The sequence below is a fragment of the Nycticebus coucang genome, chromosome 6, assembly GCF_027406575.1.
Source record: "Nycticebus coucang isolate mNycCou1 chromosome 6, mNycCou1.pri, whole genome shotgun sequence".
In the NCBI taxonomy this organism is placed as follows: Eukaryota; Metazoa; Chordata; class Mammalia; order Primates; family Lorisidae; genus Nycticebus; species Nycticebus coucang.
Genome location: NC_069785.1, coordinates 91,526,747 through 91,543,585, shown reverse-complemented (window position 1 = coordinate 91,543,585; position 16,839 = coordinate 91,526,747). Strand labels below are relative to the sequence as shown.

General features: G+C 40.6%; 1 protein-coding gene across 1 annotated transcript in view; it reads right to left on the bottom strand.

The window, feature by feature from the left end:
* Positions 1-3,181: 3,181 nt before the first annotated feature.
* KLHL2 (kelch like family member 2) overlaps positions 3,182-16,839 on the bottom strand; it is a 123,941-nt gene continuing 110,283 nt past the window's right edge. The window contains exons 11-15 of the mRNA XM_053593194.1: positions 16,405-16,506; positions 13,768-13,896; positions 12,788-12,928; positions 8,881-9,024; positions 3,182-4,304 (exon numbers count right to left, since the gene is read on the bottom strand). Coding sequence (XP_053449169.1) covers positions 4,276-4,304; positions 8,881-9,024; positions 12,788-12,928; positions 13,768-13,896; positions 16,405-16,506 — 545 coding nt within the window. The 3' untranslated portion in view covers positions 3,182-4,275. The remainder of the gene's footprint in view (positions 4,305-8,880; positions 9,025-12,787; positions 12,929-13,767; positions 13,897-16,404; positions 16,507-16,839) is intronic.

The window sequence follows — 16,839 nt, the reverse complement described above, 5'->3', positions numbered from 1 at the left end:
CGCCCAGGTGTTGCCGCTCCCGGTGCAGGACGAGCGCCGGGACCGGGGCCCAACTCGCACCTTCACCCGTGGCTCTGAATTCGCCCCGGCCCTCCGAGCGAGTGCACGGACACTCTACTGAGGCCTTTCCTCCAGCTTTATTGAGGTATAATTAACAACAACTACATATTTACGGTGCCCTTTCTATACAGGTTTTGAAAACAGGATGCTGTTTCTCTCCTCCCTGCCTTTGCTCAAACTGGGTCTTCCGCCGTTAGCCACCTCCTCGTCTCCCCATCAGTTCAGGTGCCGTCTCCTTAAGGTTTCCTCTTTAAGTGTCTTTTAGGTTCAGTGTGACCTCCACTCAACTCTGTATGTTTAGCACCTTCTTTGTCAATTGTCACGACAGAAGACACACCAAATGAAAAGAAATGGAATCTTCCCTTGGGTTTTCGGAGTCGGAGCCCGGGGCCTGCGCAGGAAGACGTGCACTGTCCTGTAGCGCGCGCTGCAGTGCACCGCCCGGACCCCTGTGCAGGACTCGAGCGGGCATTCTCCGGCTGCAGAGCGTTGCAGCGCGGGTGCTTTCCAGGGAACAGCCGGAGTCCACAAACTGACGCAGGGGTATATAAGCCCACCCCTCAACCCAACATAACACATAACACTTTGCTTGGTCACCCAGCTCCTGAGCCCACGCTCCTATTGGCTGAGGTGGTAGATTGACTGCACCGCTACTGGCTGAGGTTTACGTGGACTGCACAACTATTGGCCCAGCTTTTCCTTCTGCTCAAACCTGCGGTCCTCTGTCGAGTAAGGAGCGTGCCCTGTAGGGTCAATTAAGTGCTCTAAGTCCTATTTGCACTTCTGTAAAATGGGTATTGTGACCACATCTACACCTCAAAGAGCTCCTTACCATGACTGATTAAATGTTCTATGTAAAGCCCTTTGCACAGTACCTGGCAAACAAGTGTTCAGTAAATATCGGTTATTATTTCTGATTTAGTTTTACCACAGTTGACGTTTTCTAAATCAGCACCTGGTGTTATGTGTGTGGAAGGGTCAAATTATTGAAACTTTGTGGAGATTTCGAGCTAGAAGTGCATATATAGCAGCTCAACTCACTCCCCTACGATGAAGAAACACGAGCTCAGGAACAGCTGGAAGTTAACTTGGGTCTCTGTGTTTCTTTCAAACTCAACAATAACCTTGTGACATCGACACTACTGTTGCCATTTAAAAGACAACGTTAAGCATCAGAGAAGTAATGTGCTGAAAATTACAGCCAGCAACTGAGAAAGGGCTGCAAACGCACGCCCATCTGATTTCCATACCCATGCGCTCGCCAATACGCCGCCCTTGATCAAACCCCAGAATCGCAACGCGGACTATAGTTCCATTTTCCTACGGAGCCTCCTTTCCAAAGGGAAGCACTGGTTGTCCGAGTCATTAGGAGGCGATCCGCTGAAGACTGAACTAAAGTAAGGCAGCTGTAGCACTTCGCTATGTAATACGCCAGAGTCCGTAAGACACAGGGAGAGATTCAACTGTCTCCTGACAGCATACTCACCTTAGCCCAGGCCAGCACTGCCGCCACCCGGGCGGCCAGACCCAAACGGAGCTGCTTCATTCACACTGATCCAGCCTTAAGCTCTGGAGAGGATTTCTAAGACACCTCTTTGCATTCACTTCTGACCTTTTTCGTACCATATTAGAACAAGCTGGGCATGCTTTTCTGTCTTAAAAATCCAAGACTTTTCAAACTGGAGAGACAAAGGTTTCAAAGGAGAGACAAAGGAAAGAAAAGACACTGAAATCACAGTAGTGAATGCAGATACTGAGAAGCCCAACAACTGTGGTATAGCTATTAAGGCTTCAAAGAGACAAAGGAAAGATTTCAAAGAGGTATGTGGGTCATTACAAAAGTTTAGGAGACACACAATAATCAAGAAACATAAAATTCACCCAGACAGAAAACAATTGAAGCCCTCTCAGCAACACCAATAAGCCCAGCAAGTTGAAATCTGCGGGAGTCAAATAAAAAGGAGGCTGTCAGTGGTGTTGCTTGGAAGTGAACTAGTGGACCATACAGCCTGTCCCAAAACTTTCAGTGACCTACGTGTTAATATGCCAACTACTTCAGACTGTTACCAAAATAGATTATAATTTAAGAAAATTTATTTTAAAATGTTTAGATAAATCTTTAACTGATAGATCCACAGAGTTTCATGGAATATCAGTGTTTAGAAATGATCCATAAAGGTAACAATCTCACACTTTTTTCCTCAGGGCTTCTGTCAGAAACAGCTAACAGCGCTCCAAGTTCATCAGACTTTCAACAAATCTGGTGGCAAAGGATATGCTTGGAGGCCGCAATAAAGCAAAAATTCGTGTTTTCATCAAATGGGCATAGGCTTTTTCTGATTAAGTTCTTATTTATCATAGAAAGTTCAACTAAGTGCTAAATATGGTTCTATATTTAAATTTGAACTCTGTCTTAACTACAGAGAAATGTTATCACAGGCGTCTTTCCCCATGATTATCAACTGTTGTGGGGAGGGCTCATGCTAACCTTTCAAATTCCAGAGTAATGGTCACAGCATCCCATCCCAACCCCACCTCCTGCTACTGGGTCCCGCACCTCAACTGCCCACCGCACCCCTCTACTCCCATTTCTTGAATTCCTTTTATTTGGTATCAAAATCACAATTTATTCCTCAGTCACTTGAGAGTATGTATTTTTTTAATTTTCTTTTTGGTCCAAGGTTACCTATTTTATCTTTATCTTGTGTCCTGCCCACATCAGTGACATAAAAATATAAAAAGTTTCATTTCTGTGCACAATTTGAGGTAGTTAGCAGCCCCCTGCATTAAGGGCTCAACTAAAACTTTACCTCAGAAATGAGAACAGCGTAACCTAAACATTTGTACCCTCGTATCAATCTGAAATGAAAAAAAAAAAAGACAAGGGAAAAAATGTTTAATTTCATCAATTCTTAAGAGACTTTTCTTGACAGTTAAGGTTACTTTTTTTTTTGGAAAATAATTTTCAGTATTACTGACTTAATAGTCTTGTCTTACAAGTTACCCTGGCAACAAATTAAAAACATAGATTTATAAAGTTAGAAAATGCAAATTTTACAAAAGAACAGAAAAACTTAACTTTGAACTCAATTGTGAAAAATCACTTACACTGTGAAACAAATAATATACAAACTTTTATTCAAAGGTAATTCAAGAAAGACATGTTTTGGTCACTTTTAAAGTGAGATTAATTGAAGATCTTAGAAAAACTGTTATCTGATCAACACATGTGGCTATTCACAGAAAGTTCTCTCTTCTGTTAATAGCAGCTAAGTTTATACACACAGAAAAATTCTTAAAACCATGCAAATTCAGTTGAATTCCATACATTCATTATATTCATCATAAACCTGCAGTAATGTTCATGCCAAAGTGTTACTTCAAGAAAAAAATTTAAAATACACACCAAAACATGACCAAGATTAAACTAAAGAAAATAATAAATAAGCATAATTTATATTTTATTTTAAAAATTAGTTTGGCATCACACATATTCAAGTGTGTTACACCATGTTCATTCCTCAGAAGTGGCATTTTAAAGTGTTAAGCATTGTTAAATATCAAAAAATACAACTCTGTTTTACAATGTAGTACTGTCATAATTCAAAGTACTGTGCCAATTATAAATAGTATAATCAAGTTTCAAACATCTTTTCAAACATATTTAAAGGAAAGCATATAGACACACATTTGTATGCACACAATTTATTATATTCATGTAATCAAAGATATTTTATAAAAGCAAATGGTTTTATCCCTCAACTATTTGTATACTTACGTAGATTTTAATACCTGTTCAAAGATTTTCAGTTCCTGGGTATATTTTCAGGAAAAGAAATGAAGATAAAATTTAATTTTACAAGAACACACATTCTTTTGTCTTATCCTTCTTCACAAAATAATCCATAGTCATTCAAGGTTGAAAGAACTATTCTTTATGAAAGCAAATGTATCTAAAGACTACAGAGTGAGTCCCACAGTTAGAGTGTCATGAAAATTCAGTCAGCTGCTGCTCATTGCAGAAAAAGCCTACACGGTGCTTCTACCAAAAATAATCTTCAATATCCGAGGCCTATAAAGGCAGATGATCTCATCTTCTGCTGAGACTTAAAGTGCAGCTACAAGTGGAGAAGTGCCAGACCTTCAGTCACTTCAGAAATACTTGTCGAAGCCTGTTTCTCATGTATGAGTATGCCAGAAAAATGTCCTTGAGGCTCATAGTGGCTTATCAATAACTGTGACTCCTAAGCAAAGAAATGAAGAAATAAAACAAGTCACAGGCAGCATTCTGAATCTCTCAGAAGACATTACATTCTTTACTCCATAGCACAGGGACTGGAAAAGTCAGTATGTTTTGGAATCACTTCTTAAATTTTAATAGTACTATCGTTTTAATCTAAATGACAATGAAATCTGTTGAGTTATGGTCCAGGACTGCATCGGACTAATCTAGAACTAGTCTTTTGTTCTTCACAGTTACAATTTGGAAAATAAAATTTTAATGAGGACAGCGACATTCACCTAGGTGTTAATACCCCTCGAGAGGGCACAAAGGAACTGTTGAGGATGAGGTATGTTCACTCTCTCAGTTTGGTGGTGGGTTCATGATAGGTATATGTATGTCCAAAATAATAAAACTGTACACTTTAAAATATGCAGTTGACTCTTGAAAAACAGGAGAGTCAACGGTGCCAACCCCCCTGCGCCAATTTGAAAATTCCCATGTAAGTTTTGACTCCCCTAAAACTTAACTACTAGCCTGCTGTTGACCAGAAATGACAATCATTTGATTAATATATATTATGCATGTTGTGAGATTTTTCAGGGCTTTTTTGTTTTTTTTTTTTTTGAGGTAGCGTCAGTCACCCTGGATTGAGTACAGATTGCTTTAGGTCTCAACACCCTGGTCTAAAGCAATCTTCCTGCCTCAGCCTCCTGAGTATTTGGAACTATCTTTCTATTTTTAGTAGACACAGGGGTCTCACTCTTGCTTAGGCTGGTCTCAAACTCCTGAGCTCAAGGGATCTTCCCATGTGAGCCTCCCAGAGTGCTGGGATTACAGGCCTGAGCCACCACACCCAGACTGTTGTATGTGTTATATGTAAATGTTATTAAGAAAATCAAAAGGAAACACATTTACTATTCATTAAGGGGAAGCAGATCATGAGAAAGTTCACCAGCTCATAATTGTCACAGTTAAACAGGCTAAGGAGGAGGAGGAGGAGGAGTCAGGGTCGGTCTTGCTGTCTCCAGGGGTGGCAGAGGAAAGAGAGGCAGGCGCCTGGTTGTAGCTCCACAGAAAGGCACTGTAGTTTCTGCCTGTCTCTATAACACTGATCCTTCTTCCACTTTCTTTAGTTTCAGTGCACCTATCATGGAAGGGTCCAAGTCCTAAGAGGTCAAAAGTAGCCCGAGTGTGGGCCTCTGCCAGGGCTCTGACGCCAGCGGTTCCTGGCACTGCTGCCCCTCCCTCTCCATCTATGGCTTGGAAGCATCTCCACCAAGTCCTCTTCTCTTAACTCCTCTGATGTAAGGTCTGTTAGTTCTTAAATTTCTCCAAAATCCACATTTTGAAACCCTTCACCCCTCACTTTGTGCCACAGCCACAACTTCTTTCATAATTTCCTTGACTGTAAATCCTGGGAAGTCACATACAACACGTGGACACAGTTTTCTCCAGCAGTTTTTTTTTGGAGACAGTCTCACTTTGTCACCCTCCACAGAATGCCGTGGAGTCAGCTCACGGCAACCCAGCAACTCTTGGGCTCAAGCAATTCTCTTGCCTCAGCCCCACCACGTACCTGGAACAACAGGTGCTACGGGGTGTTGCTCTTGCTCAGTCTGGTCTTGAACTCTTGAACTCAGGCAATTCACCCGCCTTAGCTTCCCAGAGGCTAGAATTTACAGGCCTGAGCCACCATTCCTGGCTACCAGCAGAAACTGATTGTTTTGGGATTGCTGACTTTCACTGCTGTTCTCATAACAATGGTGGCACTCAATGGTGTAACCTTTCCCGACTTTCATGATGTTCTTTTTGGAGTTCTCTTCCACAGCACTGACAATCCTTTCCATAGAATGCCCTGTGTACTAAGCCTTACAAGCCTGATCTAGAGGCTGGATTCCATACACTGTGTTTGGGAACAAGTGAGCCACTTCAGGGCCATCAGTACTGAGCTCACAGGGTTCTGGACAGCAGGGGCATTGCCCAGTATCAAAATAACTTTAAAAGGGCATGCCTTATCGGCAAAGTGCCTTCTGACATCAGGAACGTGCTGAAGGAACAAATACAGAGAAGGGGTTCAAGCAGACTAGACCTTTTTGTAGTACAAGCAGATCACTGGCTGGCATCTGTCTTTTTCCATCAAGGCTGGGAGGTGAGCAGCTTTATAAACAAGGACCGCCCTGGTCCCAAGCTGAGTGCTTGTGCACAAATGGCAGAGCCTCAAGTCCTGGCTCTCGCTTCTCTTCCTTACCAATAAATACTCTCTGAGGCATTTCCCCTAGAAAAAGAGATGCCTGTCTGCCCTTAAAACCTGTTCAGGAACATACCCTTTCTTCTCAGCGACTTTCTTAACTCAGCTGCTGCCTCTCAGCTGACAGAAGCTGCTTCTGTTAACTTGACTTTTCTAAAGTCAAACCTCTTTCTAAATTTATCACGTCGTCCTTTGCTAGCATTAGACGCTGTCCAGCTTTAGACGCTCACCTTCATTTTGCTGTAAGTTGTCATATAATTTCGTTTTTGCCTTGAATCACATCAGAGTCTATAGGTACGCTTTTCTCACAGCAATCCTGCACACACAAAAGCTGTGTTTTCAATACGAAATCAAAAGGTGTCAAGTTTTGGTGCCTGCTGACATAGGACAGCTATGGTTCATGCATTTCCTTCCCTTTTTCACAATCATCCTTACCCTAGATTCATTTATCTGGAAACAGTGGCAACTGCTGCTCAATCCACTGCACACGTTAAGCAATTCAACTTTTTCTAGTAACATGGTGACTTTTCTCTGGTTCTTGAGAATATTTCCAGCATCACTAGTAGCATTTCACGTAGGTCCCACAATGTTATTCAAGGTCTCATGGTATTGTATTAAACACAATGAAAAATACACCAGAATTGCAGGAGATGGCTTTTATTGTGACAGGCAATTTGCTGCAGAAATGAACTGCTCCCTCGGAGCTCACCACCACACCAGGCTCCAAGCCAGGGGTCCTCAAACTTTTTAAACAGGAGGCCAGGCTCGGCGCCTGTGGCTCAAGCGGCTAAGGCGCCGGCCACATACACCTGAGCTGGCGGGTTCAAATCCAGCCCGGGGCCTGCCAAACAACGAGGGCTGCAACCAAAAAACAGCTGAGCGGTGTGGTGGGCACCTGTAGTCCCAGCTACTTGGGAGGCTGAGGCAAGAGAATCGCTTAAGCCCAGGAGTTGGAGTGAGCTATGATGCCACGGCACTCTACCCAGGATGACAGGTTGAGGCTGTCTCAAAAAAACAAACAAACAAAAAAACAGGGGGCCCAATTCACTGTCCCTCAAACCATTGGAGGGCCGGACTATAGTTAAAAAAAAAAAAAAAACACAACTATGAACAAATTCCTATGCACACTGCACATACCTTATTTTGAAGTAAAAAACAAAATGGGAACAAATACAATTCACACCGCTTCATGTGGCCCGCGGGCCGTGGTTTGAGGACGCCTGCTCCAAGCAGACACTCAGACACTCGTGGCACCTGAGCTCAACCCCACGGCAGCAGGATGCAGCTGTGGATTATTGCAATGGTACAGCCTTCAGCACAGCTGATTTTATGTAATGAGGATTTAATGCTGCATTTGTTCATGTTTCTCTCAACTGCAAATGGTGCCATGTGCAGGCTCTTAAGTGTTTGTGTAGGTTAAGTTTTGACAAATTTTAACTTTTTACAATAGATTTGTACACATTTTATGGTAGCAAATGATGAAATAAACCTGTATCTATATATATTCTATGCATTCATGACATACATTACTTCTTCCTAATTTTTTCAATATTTCTAGGCTACACGGTTTGTCTCATTTTGCAGATTGTACCAAATCTCCAAAAATTCTTCAATACACAGTAGAACATCTGTAAGTTGACCACCCAAGAGACTGTGAGAGACCAGTCAACATATGGAGGTGATCAACATAAGGAACTAGGCCTGTTGTGCTGACTTAACCATTGTATTTATTAGAGAGAGTTTTACCATTACTCTAAGAAAATGGACCTAAAGTGGCGTTTTATAATTCAACCAATGCTTAAGAAAGAAATATCACTCCACAGCATCTCTGTTAGGCTGTCCCAGGTAGCCTGCTTACGGGGGCCGCAGGAATCACACAGTTTGGACGTGTGAGGAATCAGAGCCTGGCAGCGTGGTGAATGTCTCTCCATTGCACATAGATTTTAGTGATATCTTTTTTATGCAATTCTATACTGCAAAGATTTGGGATTTGAACACAAATGACTGTGTAATGACAAAAGAATAGTGGTGTATTACTTACTATACCCAGCCCACATTAATTATTTTAAATGTAAGATATAAAGTATACATCAATGAAATAATTTTCTCATAACAAAAACCTTGGTCACATGAACTCAGACATGTGGCCAGCTGCACAGTAATAGAGACCCCGGGCAGCGCAGGTCGTTAGACATGTGACCAGCTGCACTGTAACAGAGACCCCGGGCAGCGCGGGTCGTTAGACATGTGACCAGCTGCACTGTAACAGACACCCCGGGCAGCGCGGGTCGTTAGACATGTGACCAGCTGCACTGTAACAGAGACCCCGGGCAGCGCGGGTCGTTACCTGCGTAGCTTCTTCCTGTGCTCATACATGACGACACGACCGTCCATTTATCAGTTGTTGGGTTATAATATTCTACAGATGCCAAGTTACAGGAGCCATCATCTCCTCCAACAACATACAACAGACCATTAACTGCACAGACGCCTTTAAAAAATGATAGAGAAAACAATTATTTTTAAAATCTGGATGAATGTGAACACGAACACTGTCTGAGGCAGAGACACTTAGACGGCAGCAGCACATGGAGACTGCCAGGTCAGCAGCAGCTGCTGTGTGTGTGCGTCCCTTCATTTGATTTTCACAACAATCTCACTTTATAGGCTAGAAACAATTTTGATCCACATTTTACTAAAATAAAATAAAATAAAAAAATAATGGTCAAAAAAGTGTAGTAACTCTCCCAAAGTCAGCTTTTTAAGGAATCCTAAGGAAAAAAAAAATCTATTAGCAGAAAGTAAAAAAAAATTCTTAATTTTAATTACTATACTTAATGGTTAACTATTTTATCTCCTTTAAAAGGGGAGAAAAATAGCATTTATTTATTAAAATAACTCAGTTCTTTTATACTAGAAAAGTATAAAAGAGAAAAGATCACCACTGATAACCATCAAAATTATGATTCCCATTCTGGCTAATGCCTCTCTATGCATAAATACTCAAACACTTCCTTTTTCAATCCCAAAGTAGCTCACACTTTATTACTTACCCACTTCTGCCAAACAATACACCTTGTACATTTCTTCAAGTTAAAAATACAACTGTACATAATTTTTAATGTATTTTAAGAGCATTCCATGTATGATAATATCATAATTTATTTAATCATACTTTACCGAGGGATATTTGGTTATTTTATTTTTTGCTTTGCACTTATCAATGATATTGCAACGAATAAGAGTCCTCTGCATACTTTTTTGAATACTTGTGCAATTATTTTTTACTGTAAGTTAGTGCAAAGATTATATCAATGTACACAGCTATGATTTAATAAAAAAAAGAATGTAGGTATAAAGATTAAAAAATGAAATGAAATGCAAAAAAAATAAATAAAAGCTCATTACTTCAATTTAATTTTGTTTGAAGTATATTTAATATTCTTTCTGTGGATGAATGGATTAAGTGCAAAAATAAAGTATATTTAATATGCTAAGAAGGGCCAGTGCTATTATGAACTCTTATTAGAGGACTCTGGGCTTTGCACTTTTGTAGATGGTTTTCTTTTTTATTTTTTTTTTGGTAGAGACAGAGTCTCACTTTACTGCCCTCAGTAGAGTGCCGTGGCGTCACATGGCTCACAGCAACCTCCAGCTCTTGGGCTTACGTGATTCTCTTGCCTCAGCCTCCCGAGCAGCTGGGACTACAGGCGCCCGCCACAACGCCTGGCTATTTTTTTGTTGTTGTTATTGTTGCAGTTTGGCTGGGGCTGGGTTTGAACACGCCACCCTCGGCATATGGGGCCAGCGCCCTACTCACTGAGCCACAGGCGCCGCCCGTAGATGGTTTTCTTAACAGAATTAACAGATAAGATGTCTGTGGATCTTTAATATAGGTTTATTGATAATTTATATTTGTACATATTTATGGGGAACATCTGATATTTTATTAAATGCTTATAGATTCTTAATGAAATAATAAGCCCAAACCTCGCTATAGCATTGAAAAGTTCTTTACTCTGTTTTGTGCAAAAGATGTGTATTTTCTTTAGTGTTACTATTCTAGTCTCTTGACAGAAAACAAATTCATACCATTTTAAATGTAGTTCAAATACTAGAAGCAAAAACTGCCACCCAAGTGCCCCAAAGCTGTTGTACGTGTGTGCAAGTCTCTAGCCCAGCTCCCTGCTGGACAGCACAGGACTGTGACAGACACCACCATCCCTAAATGGCCTGCTGTGACAGAGAGAATGAGGAAGGAGGAATCGTCTTCCTGAAGAGCTTTCCCAGTTACATCCACGAGGACTCACAGATTAGAGTGACCCACTGTAGCTAGGGAGGTCAGTCCCTACATGCATCTGAATTTGTTAGCTACGCATCCAAAAGACACCAGTTCTACTAATTTACAACAGATTCCCTTCAGGCAGACAGGAGACAAATCTTTCTGCCAGAGGGATGCACTTTCCTTATACTTACAGCCTATCACAGATGTGCTTTGTAGCACAAGTTGTATAACGTCCAATTCCAATTTACTTCATTTTCGCTCTCATTAACGTCATAACTAAACATACTGATGAAAAGTTTTGAAATCTGACTTATAAGTTGCCTGCATTTACATGAATGCTTTCACTTCTCCCCATTTTAATTTGAATATATGCCTTCCTCTCTTTTCTTCCCAATTTAGGTACTTGGATGAGATCTTCCTCGTAGGATATTATAAAGGAAGGGCTAGATAGATCTTACCAGAAGTTTGTTCAGATTATCAGAAATACAGCATTTTAAAATACTCTCTTCATTAGCTTATATAAATAACAGAAAATTATGTGTTCTGTAGGATTATACTGCTTTATAAATTATATAAGTAAATTATTTAAATTTTATTATTTGGATGGAAAATAAATATGCTTGATTGAGAAGGAAAAGACTGATGACTAACCTTCACATTTCTCTTTTTCTGATGACTACCAAATAAAGAAAGCTCAATTAACTACTGTTCAAATCAAAGTATGAAACAATTTTTCAACAGAGACTTTAAAAAAAAATCCTTTTCCTAAATCCTACCCCTTCCCACAAAAATTTTCAAAGGGCAAGATAATGACGGCTCTATAAATACAAATAATCTCCTTATTGTTCTAGATGAAAGAAATGCTAATTCTGATACAAAATCAATAAACACACACAAAGAAAAAATAAGATTATTATAATCTTCAGAAAAATAATCATGAAAATGCAAATTGCAAATAAATGTCCCAATCCAGGAGGCACGTACACACGTCACCGCAGCATTTCCAACTCAGTACACGCTGGAGTCGCTTACTCCACCCAGGCTCGGGTTTGAGGGTCTCACCGTGGTTCTAGGCTACCTACAGCCGAAAGGCTTTTAGTGTCTCACCAAACACAATTAACTACACAAGGTACAAAGTCAAACAAAATTAATAATAAATTCTGCCGTGCAGCTGGCAGTGCTGCAGTCCCACAGACTGAGTCTGCCCAGGAATTACATGTGAGTGAGGGGACACCAGGAAGAGCACTTTGGCTGCGTCTTGCAACATCACGCAGTGGTGGACAGTGACTGACAGAATTATCAGGGTCTCACTGTAGACTATGGAAAATGGCATGAAGAGAATGGTACTTTGAAGACTAGCATTTCCTGACAAGCCACCTAGTTATCCCGAATCTACCTTCCATTTCTATTTCTCCTTTTTATATCTTTTTTTCCAAGCAGCAGTGTTAGTTTCTTAATCGTGAAGACTTCTGCTTTCTTTAAATTATTATTTGTTGTTCTTTAGTTTTTTTCCATCTTCTCAAAATCTTGAACTCCATCATATAGGGTCATCTCTTCAGGCTTACCCTCCAGATTCAGATAATCCACTAGCTTTTTAAACAACTATAAATATTTACTTGACTAAATTCCCTAAGAACTGGGATCTCCAGTATGTGGTACCTGTGGTAAGAATGAATAAATTCTAGTATCAAATGAAGAAGGCTCAACTAAGGGAGGAGTCTCCACATTCACCACCCAAGAGTGCGGCTAGTAGAAATTGTAAGTTGACTCAAGTGTTCCAACAACCTCTGGTGCTCCAGATACTGTTAGGCACACACTCTGGGATTTATTACCTAAGTTTCTGCCTCAATAGTGTTCAAAGTCTGTCAGAGAACACAGTAAGTAAAAGAACAAAGGAAATCCAAAGTGATACTCGTATAACTTTAAATACATCCCATATACAAAATACAATCTTAAATTGCACAAATACCTGCATTTCTTCTGCACATGTTCATATCTGCAACCTGTCGCCACGTGTTAGTGGTGGGGTCATATACTTCAACACTTTTTCGTACTAAAGGGCCATCATGACCTCCTACAGCGTACAGTAAGTTGTTTAATACACCAACACCTATAAAAGACAACCAACCAAACTATAGTAGAGTAAAAAGAAAAGGAAATATGTAACATACCAGGGTTTATTCAAGTGATTTCTAACTAAAATAATTTTATAGTTATAATCTATAATTTTAAAATTATAATCCATAATAAAAGCAAGCTGATATCAAAGCCTCCATTTTAAGAAATGGAAATAAAAAGAACTGACAAATAAAGATCTTAATAAGTCCTATTATTTTTAAAAAAGAGTCTCATCAAAAATAAAGTAACAGGCCTCCCTGCCCACCTGCCCTGGCAATGGAGGCCTGTCTGCTGCCTACACCAAGTGCATCCTACTCTCTAAACTCTCTTACTCCGTAAACCTGTCTTTCTATTTCTCAGTAAACCTTGTTTCATGCTTTCCTTTAAAAAAATAAAATAAAATAAATCTGTAGGTGAAACGCACAGAGGAAAAACATCCTTTAATATATTCCTTTTGAAAACAATATCCTCAAAGAAGTTAATTCAGTATTAAAGCCCCAAATATATAAGAGATATGAAAAACACTATTAAACAAGTTCCCCAGTAAGTATGAAAAAAAAAGTAAAAAGAATACTAACCAATATGAACATACAAATGAAACACAGAAGTCTTTACATAGAGCCTTTAGAAATTAAACTTCACAAAGTAGAATTTAAGTAGAGCTAGCTACCTACCACTTCCTGCACAACTCAAAAGATATTCAACAGTGCCACTAAATCAGCATATCGCACATTTTCAGATAGTGTACAGAAATGCCAATGAATCATTTCACCCATCTAATTATTTCCCATAATTTCTGTGTTCCGGATGCCAGCTGAGGCTGGCATTTACCTGCCCCGCTGCGCCTGGTGCTCATCTCTGCTATGTAGGCCCACTCATTGGTCGTGGCGTTATAGCACTCCACCGTGCTCAGACACTGCCGCGAAGCTCCGTCGTAGCCCCCTACAGCATAGAGCAAGCCTATGCAGGAAATCACAAAGAAAGCCAGGTTTATAAGAAAGCGTTCTTCAAGTCAGAAGACCTTAATATATTTCCCCCTAGGGTAGCAGCTGCCCCTTAAAGTGTTACTGATTGTTATAAACTATATTAAGGCTTTGTCTAATGGTGGTCAGTGGAGTAATCAAATAATTTTATAAAGATCTTTAGGGTATAGGGGTGGTGCCTATGGCTCAGTGGGTAGGGTGCTGGCCCCATATACCGAGGGCGGGTTCAAGCCCGGCCCCGGCCAAAATGCAACAAAAAAAACAGCCGAGCGTTGTGGCGGGCGCCTGTAGTCCCAGTTGCTCAGGAGGCTGAGGCAAAAGAATTGCCTAAGCCCTGGAATTGGAGGTTGCTGTGAGCTGAGACGCCACAGCACTCTACCGTGGGTGATAAAGTGAGACTCTGTCTCTACAAAAATAAAAAATAAATTTAAAAAAGATCTTTAGGATATAGCTTATGCTATTAATTTTATATTTTCATCAATAATTTGATAGAACAGAAAGTACATTCACATATCTTTAGATAAGACTTTGATAAACGAACAACATTCTGGAAAATGAAATTAAATATCCAAAGTATCTTAGTAAACTAAAAAAAAAAAAAAAAAAGAGTTAAATTGAGAGTTAATACCTGAAAGAAATGGGGTACTACCTGGTAATAAAAATCATACATTACTTAATAAATGCTACAGCATGGATAAACCTCAGAAACATTCTGTTAAGTGAAAAGCCAGTCACCAAGGATCACACACTACACGATTTCATTAACAAACAGATGAAAGGTCCAGAAGAGGCAGAGCTATGCAAGGGCAGGGAGTAGATTAGTCCCCCCTGAGCAGGACAGGGGCTGATGGCTCAGGGGTGCAGTGCTGCTTCTGGGGGTAAGAAAAATATCCCACATGAACTGTGATGATGGATGCATGCTGAATTATGTAAGTTAAGTGAGTGAATTGTATCTCAATAAAGTTTTTTTTTTTTTTTGAATACAGAGAATTACACTCATGGTGAAGAAGAGGAGGAGGGAACCCACAAATTTTCCCAAGCCAGTATTAGAAGAAAATAACAAAGAGTAACATTTAGAGCCTTCTTTAAATTCTGTTGGGCAGGGATCCTCACTACGGCCCACGGGCCACATGAGGTGGTGTGATTGTATTTGTTCCCATTTTGTTTTTTTACTTCAAAATAAGATATGTGCAGTGGGCATAGGAATTTGTTCATAGTTTTTTATTTCTTTTTTTAAGCTATAGTCCGGACCTCCAACCGTCTGAGGGACAGCGAACTGGCCCCGTTTAAAAAGTTTGAGGACCTCTGCAGTGTTGGGGGGACGAAGTAGGATATGAATAAATAACTATAACAATCCATTCCTTAAATGTTAAACAGCTTTTCTCCAGAGATAAAATTTCACAAATATGTCAGCTGACTTCTTCTCAAAACAACTACGGAGGGTGCAAAAAAAAAAAAAATGTATAAACAAGCTAAGAAAAGGCTGGAAGAAGTGGCTCACGCCTATAATCCCAGCACTCTGAGAGGCCGAGGCAGGTAGATAGCCTAAGCTCACAGGTTCGAGACCAGCCTGAGCACGAGTGAGACTCCCATCTCTAAAATTAGCCAGGCGTTGTGGCGGGCACCTGTAGTCCCAGCTACGTGGGAGGCTGAGGCAAGAGGATCACTTAAGCCCATGAGTTTGGGTTGCTGTGAACTATGACCCCACGGCACACCACCCAGGGCAGCAAAGTCAGACTGTGTCTCAAAAAAAAAAAGAAAGCAAGAAAAGAAAAAACTGTATTAAAATGTTAATACTCAATATATACCAATAACAAAAGATGAATACCAGTTGTGGTGAGCACCTTTTGTAATTGCAGAAGTCAAATGTAACCTGAGCATTACAAATTTAATACCATATTTTCCTTTCTTAACATGTGTATACGCTTTTGTGACAGGCTCTGTATACTAAGATCAGATGATCATCTTCCACACAGGACACACAGCAGAAGAGAAAGAAGCAGAGAGAGGGAGGGGGAAAGAAGGGAAGGAGAGAGAGGAAGGAGGGCAGGCCTTTTACACAGATTAATTTATATAGAGAGGATAATTATTTTTCTTTTTTTTTTGTAGAGACAGAGTCTCACTGTACCACCCTCGGGTAGAGTGCCGTGGCATCACACGGCTCACAGCAACCTCTAACTCTTGGGCTTACGCAATTCTCTTGCCTCAGCCTCCGAGCAGCTGGGACTACAGGTGCCCGCCACAACACCCGGCTATTTTTTTGTTGCAGTTTGGCCGGGGCTGGGTTTGAACCCGCCACCCTCGGCATATGGGGCTGGCGCCCTACTCACTGAGCCACAGGCGCCACCACTATTTTTCTTTTTTAAATGATAATTTGAGTGTCCATTAATCACACCGGTGTTTAGATTACTGGAAGAGCCATTCTCAAGCATCAGGAAGCGGGATGCACCTGGAGCCACCTCCTGAAGGGAGCGCGGGCACCTACCTCCCACAACCCCGACACCCACGCTGCTCCTCCTCGTGTTCATCGGGGCGACGTGGAACCACTCGTTAGACTTTATGTTATACGCTTCCACTGATGATAAACCTGTAACAAAGCACAACACTCTTCATTTCCTCCTATAAAAAAAATTCAGTTGTTCTTTTACATATGTATTATTGAGGAAACATAATCCAGGTATGTGACATTGGGCTGAAATTAAAGAAGGAAACGGTGGAATATAATAAACACATCAAGAACACGATAAAAAGGAGCAGCCTGCTGCTCCCCACAGGGCTCATACCCACTCTGCTGACATTCGGGAGCTTTGTAAATTTGGTGAGATGACTGATGCTGACGCGTAAAATAGAACGTTTACGTACGTAGCTCTTATACATCATTTAAGGAAATTCTTAATGAAACTGTTGTTCTTCTTAATTT